At 38.9% G+C, this 11,074-nt stretch overlaps 1 protein-coding gene and 1 pseudogene across 1 annotated transcript in view; both read left to right on the plus strand.

Moving 5' to 3' along the window:
- Positions 1-425: 425 nt before the first annotated feature.
- TGM3 (transglutaminase 3) overlaps positions 426-11,074 on the plus strand; it is a 123,750-nt gene continuing 113,101 nt past the window's right edge. The window contains exons 1-3 of the mRNA XM_023536661.1: positions 426-597; positions 2,973-3,092; positions 3,720-3,840. Coding sequence (XP_023392429.1) covers positions 426-597; positions 2,973-3,092; positions 3,720-3,840 — 413 coding nt within the window. The remainder of the gene's footprint in view (positions 598-2,972; positions 3,093-3,719; positions 3,841-11,074) is intronic.
- On the plus strand, positions 7,417-7,535 carry LOC111746746 (annotated as a pseudogene).

Raw genomic sequence — 11,074 nt, forward strand, 5'->3', positions numbered from 1 at the left:
CCCTTAAGCTACCTTGGAAAGGGGTGGGTCTCTTTTATTTACAACCAAGAATCCTAACTATTGTCATGGGATTCTCTAAAACTGAGGGTTAGAACTCAAAGGCATATCAGCCCCCAAACAACCTTCATTATTTTCCTTAGTTCAGCTAATTAAAGCAAAGTAGAATGAGGCTCGTGGCAGAGAGAAGAGGAAAATTATTTATTGAGGTACTACTATGTGCTGGGCACTTTTACATCTGTAATCTTGTTAACTGTATCATCAGAGTTCAAGGTGAAAAACAGATCCACCAGAAATAATATAGAACAGGGCTTTGACTTTAGGCAGTTGCAGGAGTCAGTAAAGTTTGTCTGTCTGTGGCTGATGCTTCCGCGTCTGATGTTGGGCCTGAAGTGAGCAGGGCAGGGAATTGGGAAGCAAAGACGACCATGAAGCATGTGAGAACAAGTAAAACTGAGGTCTACAGGATACGCTGGAACCCATTTCAGTCTCTCACCAGCTCTAAGCCTCCAACTGGAATGATGCAGGTGACTGCTGGGAAAGACTTTGCCAGGGACCTGCACGTGAACCTGGCCCAGGGTCCAGAAAAACTGAAGGAGGGTCCCCAGCTGTGACCTTCACATGCAGGGTGAGGCTGCCAAGGCACACCAGGGTGTGAGAGCTGCCCAGTGGCCGGGCTTATACCCACCCCCCAGCATAGACATGACCTCTGCTTCGCTTCTACCTTCCAGCTCTCACACACATTCTTCTTGTGGCTGACCCGGACCTAGGACCATAAAGGAAGTGGATTTGTCAGAATATAAAGCCATCACGTTAATCCACACCACAATCCAACCATTATGGATTTATTTTCTGTTTAACGGAGAGGAAACTGTGGCTTATGGTGAAATGACCAAGGGTCACACTATGAGAAGGGACCGAGTTGAAAACCGGGTCACCTATCTCAAAGCATGAGCAAGTGAGGTGCTATCGTAAAGACAATACTTGGAGTCAGGCAGGTCTAGATGCAGGTCTCATACCCACCTCATGGGATCACTGGAAAATCCAGTGATATGACAAATGTGGAAGCCTTGAGTGAAGTTGTTTCATATACATTATTGCAAACTAATTTATGTGCTGATTTATGCCTGCTCATTGTATAGAAGCAAAAGGAAGGCGAAAAGTCTCTTCAGTCTCTCCCTGAGTAGGTATACACATAAAGAAGGTCATGACACAGGGCAGCCATGCTAAGACTTTACGATTGGCTGTGCTTTGCCTCAAATATTATTGAAGAGATCCTAGTGGACTTGATGAGCCACTCTTTTCTCAAGGTAGTCAGATAAAATAGCTTTAAACGAGCATAGCCTGGTCTAGCTGCGGCGCATCCCCATAAATGCCCAAATTCAAGAATTAATTGAGACCTCTACCACTCCTTAGCTGAAGTTGGGCATATAACAAAGTGAAATTGTATTATTAATAATTGGCACCAGAATTTCTCTCATGGGGAACTCTCCTTGTCTGGAAAAATAAATCACTTGATAAATCACTAAGGTAGAAGGTGAGCACTCACGCGCTGGCAGGGTCAGAGAATCAAAGAGGAAAGGCTAAACTTCTCCACCTAAGATGTTTGCTTTGCGGAGAATTGTGTTTTTCTCCAGGGAAAAAGCAGGAGAGGAGAGAGAGGACAGCAGAGTAGACAAGGGGATGTGCTGCAGAGATGGTGGGCCTGGACTGTGTGGGCAAAGGGCCTGAAGGAAATCCTGGTGTTGGGAGATGAGATAGGTCTTAAGAAAAGAGTTGGGTGATACAATTTGATGTGGCTAGTAGAATGGTATACAGTGCTCCTCCTCCCCGTGACCCCCACACTTTATGAAAGTCTGCCGTTTTCACAAATGCTTTGTGTGGATTTGGTTTTCTTTTCTTTGGCAAAGGATGGTGGTGATGGTGGAGAGGACGGAGAAGTATGGGGACATCTGAAGGGACCCAGTGTGGAGCCAAGATAACACTTGGTGTAATAGGAACCCAGAGCTGGAGGAGACATTGAACGCATCAGTCACATTCCAATCCCACCCTAGAAATCCACGGTTACCTTAGGGAAATCTTTAACAGGTCTCGGAGTCAAGGGTTCTCGCCAGTCTTATTTAGATATCAAGAGGCAGGCCAGCTAACATCGTGATTGGATAAAAACATAAAAGATTGCAACTCCAAGCACCATCTCTTAGATACAACAGCAGCACCATCTGAAAAAGGTTGAGGTAGATATACCCAGGAAGACCACATGTCCAGACCCATGGCATGGATCAAAATTGGTCTAAGCCAATTTCAACAGTCCTGTTCCCCACTCTCCCAGCTGAGGGTGGCTTCACGGTCCAGTTCCAGCTAAGGAGACCTAAGCGAAAGTCTACCAAGTTAGGTGTAGTGTGGGGTTAGGGGTTCTGAAAGCTTTTGTTTTCTCCTGCTGCCTTGAACACATGATGGTTGGCACGGTGGCAACTATTTTATTATGGCGTAAGGTCAAGGGAATCATGGAGGCATGTGTCCTGATAGAGGTGAGCTGTGAACTGAAGCCAGCAGCCACCTACCTCTGGTCTTGTTATATTAGAAAAACGAAGCTCTGTTGGTTTATTGCCACTATAGTCAGGTGTTCTGTTTCTTGCACTAAACACATTTCTAACTGATACAGAGGTGGATGAAGGAAACTGCTCCCCAGATGACATGGTTTTACTCATGTTTGAGAATTAAAGACAAATTCAGAGGACAATTTAATCAGATGCCTGGAACCAACAGGCTCAGCTCCAGCCCCAGTAGAGAATAGAAAAGAACTGCCAAACCTCATTACCAAAGGCATGGAACAGCCCTCCAGTGAAGCATCAAAGTTAATAGTGTATCTCAATCTCATCCACAGGCAAAGCCAAGGCAGCAAAATGAAGCCAATGATGGATGCTGCCACATCAACTGTTAGCTTGCTATGGTCTTAGTCCCTTAATCACCAACAGCTTCAGATCCCATTGGAGAAATGGATGATCGAACAGGAGAGCAGAGAAAAGGGTATGCCACCTCTAGTTTGCAGGAACAGAAGCAGGCAATCATGGGCAAGAAATATCAGCCCAAAGTAGGTAACTATTGTCCCTGTTTTATATATGAGAAAACAGACAGGACGAGGATTTTAGAGGTTTTCTTTGTATTTAAATTAATTGATTCATTCATCAAACACTTATTCAGTACCTACTGTGTACCAAGTCCCATGCTGGGTGTCAGTAAAATACTCTGAGTGTAGTGGGGACAATAAACAATGGACACAAATAACTACAATATAAACCAAAGGGATCTTGGGAGTCTTGATGGAGGAACAAAATGTGCTGGAGTCTTGGGGAATGATATAACTTTGTCATTGTATTTTCAGTGGATGGAAGAAGCAATTTGATTCAGTTGTACAATTACTGTTGGGGCACATGTGATACAACTATATAAAAATAAAAAGAAAAGGAGGAAAAGGAACAAATATAGTCATGAGGCAGGGACTCTGTTCCTGATTGGTCCCCAGCAACTAGAACATGTTAACTGAGCATATTCATTAATCACCTGCAATGTTTGAGAAGTACTTTTGGTATCTGGCTGGAGGGGCTATTGCCATTTTTCAGAAGAGGACTGAGACCTAGAAAGGAGAAGTATTGCCCACAGCCTCACAGCCAATAAGTGCTAAGTTAGGATTTAAACTCAGGTATGCCTGAATCCAAATTCAGGGTCAGTCCAACACTACACTGACTTCTCTACTGACCAAGACACCTTCAGAAAACTAAATGTGACAAACAGAAAAGGGGATTTGCAGGACCATGGAACCAAAAAGTCTAGATATCGATTCAGGTAAGGTTTGACCCAGCAGCTCAAATAATGTCACCAAAGGCTTACTTTTTTTCTTTCTTTTTTTTTTAATCTCACAGTGCTATGTTGTTTAGCATCTTCCTCTGGCTCCATATTTGTCCCCATCACAAAATAGGTCTAGGTTCTCCTGTGTACACAACAGTCCCATTGTTCTAGATTTCGTATTGTCTACGTATCACTCTACTATTGACTAAGGGAAGGGAGAAGGTGCATTATGGTAGGTAGCCCTTGTAGAAATGAGAGAACAGTTTCCCCTTTCCAGAAATCCTGGCAAACATTTTCTCACATCTCATTGGCTCTGGTGGGTCATGTGCCCATCACTGAAGTATTAGTGTGGATCTCCTGAGCATGACTTTTATACACAGAAAAGACTATTTTTGGCTACTTTAAATTTTTAATTTAACATGAAATAAAAGAAAGTTAGAAATTAAAAGCCTGGTTCTCTAAACTTTTAAGTTCAACTCATAAATCTTTATTTTACCTCTAGATCTAGCAAACTTTAGAAATCAAGTTTCATGGGATGTTTGCAATTAACTTAAACATTTTAAATTGCATTATTAAATTTAATACAGTTGATTTTGTTTTAGGTATTTTAACTATCTGTCTAAGAAATAAAAACTTTTAAATACTTGAGAAACACTTGCAATATGGTGACTCTCAAGGCTTCGTACATGTTCCAAATCAGTTTATGAACATAGTAAAACCATTTACACTTTTTAATGTAAAATCATAAATCTAATTCAATTACTCAATTACCCTTTTTAATTGGAATCATAAGTTAATCTCTTAGATACTCCAATATGCTAAATAATCTTAAACACTACAAGTACTTTAAAAATGCCAAATATATACAAATTATTACTAACTCAGACACACGAAAATATTCAAATCGTGGATACAATTTACTTCATTGTTTCTATTATCACTGCGAAAACTTATCTGAGTTAAAAGATTCTTCTTCACTTAGAAAAAACATGGCTTTATAAACGAGACAGGTCCCTGTCTCAGAGCAATGGTACAGGTGGACGCATGAAAGTCTGACTTGGTTCCGACACATGATTCAGGCCTGAGCTGCTGATGTGACATGCCAAAGCCAACTTGGAGTAGACCTAATAGAGATTCCATAATTTTTAGAGAGGTCGTGGGAGAGCAGTAAAAGGTTGGGGGGAAAATGGATGCTTCAACCATATAGAATATAATGGATCATTACAAGGACTTGGGCTCTGAGTAAGAAGAGAAATCTTTAGAGCTTTTTAAGTAGATAAGTGATGTTCTCCTTATTTTAAGGGTGAACGTGAGACCCAGTTTCTGCCAATGAGTTCTGTGAGAGGAAATATGCCTGAGGACTCCTGTGAAAAGTTTATTTGATATTAAAAAGAAATGTGAAGAAAAAATCCACCACCACCACCACCACCAGCATCCCACACATATTTAATCTTTTTTATTTTCTTCTAGACATTGTCCCATAAAGATGTTCTGCCTGGAGCCATGGTGATCATCTCGCGATGATGAGAAAGGTAGCTGAAAACAATCTGACACTAAACATGGCAAAAACAAAACTCTGCGTTTTTTTTTATACAGCTTTATTGAGATATATTTTATATACCACATTTACCATACAATTGGCTATTTTATATTCAGTGGTTTTAAATATATTCACAGTTGTATAACCATCTCCTAAACAATTTTAGAACTTTTTCATCACCACAAATATAAACCCTTACCCATTAATTACCTAGGCAACCCTAGGCAACCATTAAATTACCTTCTGTTTCCATAGATTTGCCAATTCTGGACACTTTGTATAAATGTAATGATATGGTGCGTGGTCTCTTGTGATTGACTTCTTTCATTTGGTATAATGTTTTCAGGGCTCATCCATATTGGAGGCTGTATCAATATTTCATCCCCATTTACTGATGAATTATATTCTACTGTATATATATATACACCACACTTTTTAATCCATTTATCATTTGATGGAAATTTGGAACTGTTTCCACTTTTTGACTATTATGAATAATGCTGCTATGCACATTTGTGCACAAACTTTTTGTGTGGATATATTTTTAAATTTCTCTTGAGTATATACCTAGAAGTGGAATTACTGGGTCATATGGCAACTTTGTGTTTAATTTTTGAAGAACTGTCTAACTGTTTTTGCAAAGTGACTATACATTTACATCCCCACAACCAATGTACAAAGATAACAATTTCATCACGTCTTTTTCAAGAATCGTTTATTGTTTTTCTCTTTGATGATGGCTGTCCTTCTGTTGGGAATGAAAGCTCATGGGTTTGAATTGCATTTTCCTAATGATGAATGATATTGAGCATCTTTTCATGTGCTAGTGGCCATTTGTATATCTTCTTTGGAGAAATGTTTATTCATTCATATCCTTTGCCCATTTTTAAATTGGGTTGTCTTATTATTGAGTGGTAAAAGTTCTTTATATATTCTGGATACTAGTCGCTTATCACATTATGTGATTTGCAGATATCTCCCGTTCCCTGGGTTGTGTTTTCCACTTTCTTAGTGTTCTTTGTAGCACCAAGTTAACTTTAATAAAGTCCAATTCATCTAGTTTTTTTCTTTGTCATTTATATTTTGGGATCATATATAAGAAAGCTTTGCCTTAAGTTAGGTCATGAAGATTTACTCCTATATTTGTTCCTGAGTTTTATACTTTTAGCTCTTACATTTAGGTCTATGATCCAATTTGAGTTAATTTTGGTGGATAATGTGAGATAGAAGTCCAACTTAATTCTTTTATGTGAGGATAGCCAGTTGTCTTGGCACCATTTGTTTAAAAGACTATTCTTTCTCCCATTGAATTGCCTTGAGATCAATGTCAAAAAATCAATTGATGGTAAATGTAAGGGTTTACTTCTGAACTCTCAATTTTATCCCATTGATATGTCTGCCTATCCTTACGTCAGTTCTACACTGTCTTGATTACTGTAACTTTGTAGTAAGTTTTGAAATCAGAACATGTAAGTCCTCCAACTTTGTTCTTTTTCAGAATTGTTTTGGCTATTTGGTCCTCCTTACGATTCCACATGAATTTTAGAATTACTTAGTCAATTTCTGCAAGACAGATAACTTGGATTAGACAGAGAATGTATTGAATCTGTAAGTCAATTTGAGGATCGTTGCCTCCTTAACAATACTGAGTCTGCTAATTCATCAACATCAGTTGTCATTCTATTTATTCAGGATTTTAGAGCAAAAGTCTTATACTTATTTTGTTAAACTTATTTCTAAGTATTTTTTCCTTTTTGATGGTATTGTAAATTGTTTTATTAATTTCCTTTTCATATTGTTCATTGCTGATATACCTTGTATCCTGCAACTTGCTGAACTCATTCATTCATTGTAAAAGATTTCAGTGGTTTTCTTAAAATTACCTGTATACAGAATTATGTGACATGCAAATAGAGATATTTTGCTTCTTCATTTCCAATCTGAATGCCTGTAATTCTTTTTCTTGCCTAATTGCTCTAGTTATAACCTCTAGAATAGAAGTAGTGAATACAAGTGTTAAGAATGGACATTCTGTCTATGGCCATGCTACCCTGAACAAGTCCAATCCCATCTGATCTCAGAAGCTAAGCAGGGTCGGGCCTGGTTAGTACTTGGATGGGAGACTACCTAGGAAGACCAGATGCTATAGGCATAAAAAATAAAATAAAATAAATAAGAGATTGTAAGCTGACAAGTTCCTTGCAATCTGTGAGGTCAACCAAGCATTGCCTAAATAAATAAATAATTTAAATTAAAAAAAAAAAAAAAGAATAGACATTCTTTTCTTGTTCTTCCTCTTAAGGAGAAAGTATTTAGTCTTTCACCATTTTATATAATGTTACACTTGGATATTTCATAGATGCTCTTTATAAGGTTAAGGAAATTCTCTTCTATCTAGTTTGTTGATTATTTTAAATCACAAAATAGTGTTGGATTTTGTCAAATACTTTTTTGCCTCTGTTGAGATGATCATGTGATTTTTGTTCTTTATTCTACTAATATTTTTTATGAGTTAGTGTTCTCCAAAGAAACATAACTAATCATAGATAGATAGATAGATAGATAGATAGATAGATAGATAGATAGATAGATAGATAGATGATAGAGAGATAGAGAGAGAGAGATAATAGAGACAGAGACAGAGACAGAGATAGAGACAGAGACAGAGATAGCTATAGGTATATAAAAGGAGATTTATTCTCAGGAATTGTCTCAGACAATTACAGAGGTTGAAAAGTCCCATGATCTGCCATCTGCAAGCTGGGGACCCAGGAAAGCCAGTAGTATAATTCAGTTTGAGACCAAAGGCCTGAGAACCAGAATTGCTGATGTAAATTCCAGACTGAGGTAAGGAGAAGATGCCAATCAGATGCCAATATATTTATCAAGGCTCTCTTAGACTGTCTCTTTCCTTATCTCTTTGTTAAGATGTATGCTTCTCTTGGTACCACACCTAGCTGTGAGCCTCCATTAATTGACGACCGATTGTTCGATTATTTTTAACAATGCTCTGGAACATGAATTGCTCCACAGACTGCTCCAACGAAACTTGGACCCCTTTGCAGGAATAGCCTTTAAGGCCAATCTTTAAGGCTTGTTCTTATCCTAAGAGGGCTATTCTTAGCTGTCTCTTTCCATAATTCTCTCTACTAAACTACTAGATCATCTAAGAGTCTAAGGTTTAGCTTCTTGCTTTTGAGGAGCTACCAACCTCCTTGTAATTGCTTACAACAAAAATCTCCATTGTTTTTGAGAGCACCTTTAGTCTTGGACTTTCCCTCATTCTGTTCTCAATAAAGTCAGTTATTTTGGGGAGCGCTTCGGAGCTTTCTGCTCTTCAGGCCTTCCCTCTCTCTCTCTGACCAAAATTTCAATATTATTCCCCCAGCAACCTGCTCATTGTGCAGTAATATCTCTGCTACACAAGTCGGGTGCTGGTCAGGATGAGCCTCTGGTCTTATTGATTTGCCTGCCTCTCCTGGTGTGGAACCTCTGCCTTACGATCAAGCTGAAATAAGGGAAACCAAGATCCCAATATTCTCAGCCTGCCATGCCTGGGATAGGGCTTCCATCTTGTGTGTGGGAGATGGGTACAGGAAAGTAGTCCCCAACCTCTCAGCCATGGTTGCTTGAAATTAGCCTCTGCAACATGGAGCTAGGTGGGATGAGAATTCTTGGTGGCCTGCAATACTCTAGGCCTAAGCAGGGATCTGGGGGGAAATGAAATCCTGTGTTCTTATTTGCACCCGCTTGGAGCAGAGTTTCATCCTGCTGAACTGGGAAAGAAGAAAGGGAACAAACCATGGCTCAAATGGAGCAGACTTTTTCCATTCTTGCTTGCCATAAAGTTTCTTTATTTGCCATATGTTCATAAGACAATTTCTAGAGACTTGTGAGGTTTGTTTTTAATGATTTTTACTAGTTGTAATTGTTTCACTGGGGAGATCTGCCAAGCTCTTCATGCCACCATTCTGGAAGTTGTTTCAAAGATAGAACTTGGATCTTTGATTTAGCCAGCCTTGGGGAGTCCTTGCTTACTACCTTCTTTGACTTCTTGTTATTGAGCTTTAAAAAAAATCCTTATCGTTGTTTGTATTGTTGCTGCTGGATGTTTCTGTTACTGGTAGCCAACAGCATCCGGATTTGTCCTACACTTAATGAAGCCTGAGCCAAGGCTAGCAGAGCTTTCTCCATCTATAAAGGTAACATCAAGTAAGGCCTACCTTGAAAAGCATTCATACACAACACCTATAACACTTTTATATTATTCTTTCTGTTTACTGTCATATCTCTTCCACTAGACTTTGATATTTTTAAATAAGAATGCATGTCCTAATTTATTTTAGTATTCTAGCACTGGGCTCGGTGCTTAGTATACATGTAGAAAATCAGCAACCAATGAATGACTATTGTCAAGGGAGCTAATTACTTTAGGACCATTCACCCTTTAGCCTGTCCCCATAAACTTTCCAGATTCATTTTGGAACTTTGCACCAAAAACTGACCTACTCAGCCAATCCTATTTATCTTGGCTGCTGAAATGTCTGATCACATAGGAGTTAGACAGGGTTTGAATTTTGTTTCTTCCTCTTTGCCCAACAATCTTGGACACATGCCTTAATCCTTAGTGCAGTAGTTTTCCATCTGTTCAGTGGGGATAATAATACCAATTGGCATTAAATTTTACAATAATAATAATAACTAACATTTCTGAATGCATACTGAGAGTCAGACTGTTCTAAATTTTTACACATATTAGCTAATTTAATCCTCATGACAACCATACGAGGTAAGTACTACTATTATCTCCATCTTATACATAAGAAAACTGAAGCAGTGAGATTGAGTAATTTCCCCAGGGGTACATAAGAAATAAGTAGTAAAGCCAGGATTTGAACCTAAGCATTCCAGCTCCAGAGTTCTTACCTGCCATTTTATATATATACATATATACATATGTGTGTGTGTGTGTGCATATAGTATTTTGAGTTCAATATATGCATTCATAATGGTTTGCCAGAGAGATTTTTTTTAAAACAAAAATCTAATTATGCCACTCACCTACCCAGTACTACCCTGGTTTAAAATGCGTCAATGGTTCTACATCACTCTTAGGATCCAGATGAAATCCCTTATTCTGACCTCTAAGCCCCCATCCCCACCCCAGACTATCTCAGATCACCCTCCTTATTATTCTATCTGCTTCTGTCACTCTGGCCTCCTTCTGCTCCCTCATACTCACCGGGCTTCTCTCTCCTGCCTAAGGACCTTAGCCCGTGCTGCTCCCATTGTCTTGAATGTTCTTTCCATCATCTTTTCTCCTCTCCATCTCTTAACTCCTGCTCATCCTTCACTTCCTCAGAGAAGCTCTCCCCATCAACTCAGACTAGCTCAGGTTCTTCCATTTGAGAGATGGGGACACCAGGTACCTCTCCTTGCTGCACATTTTTATTTTGTTTATGTATTTTGTAGTATTTAGACTGGAAGCTCCAAGATATCAAGGGCACTGATTGATTTTGCTAATCACTGTATCACTAGTGTCTACTTTAGAACCTTATACCAAGTAGGGGCCCACTTAATATTTTTTGGAATATTAACAAATGAATTAATGATTAATAAGTGCTTCTGAACTAGACTGTAGCCCCAGGCCTCATCTTTGACCCAAAAGCAAGAATCTCAAATTTGTGTCTA

This window comes from Pteropus vampyrus, unplaced genomic scaffold (genome assembly GCF_000151845.1).
Source record: "Pteropus vampyrus isolate Shadow unplaced genomic scaffold, Pvam_2.0 Scaffold7, whole genome shotgun sequence".
NCBI lineage: Eukaryota > Metazoa > Chordata > Mammalia > Chiroptera > Pteropodidae > Pteropus > Pteropus vampyrus.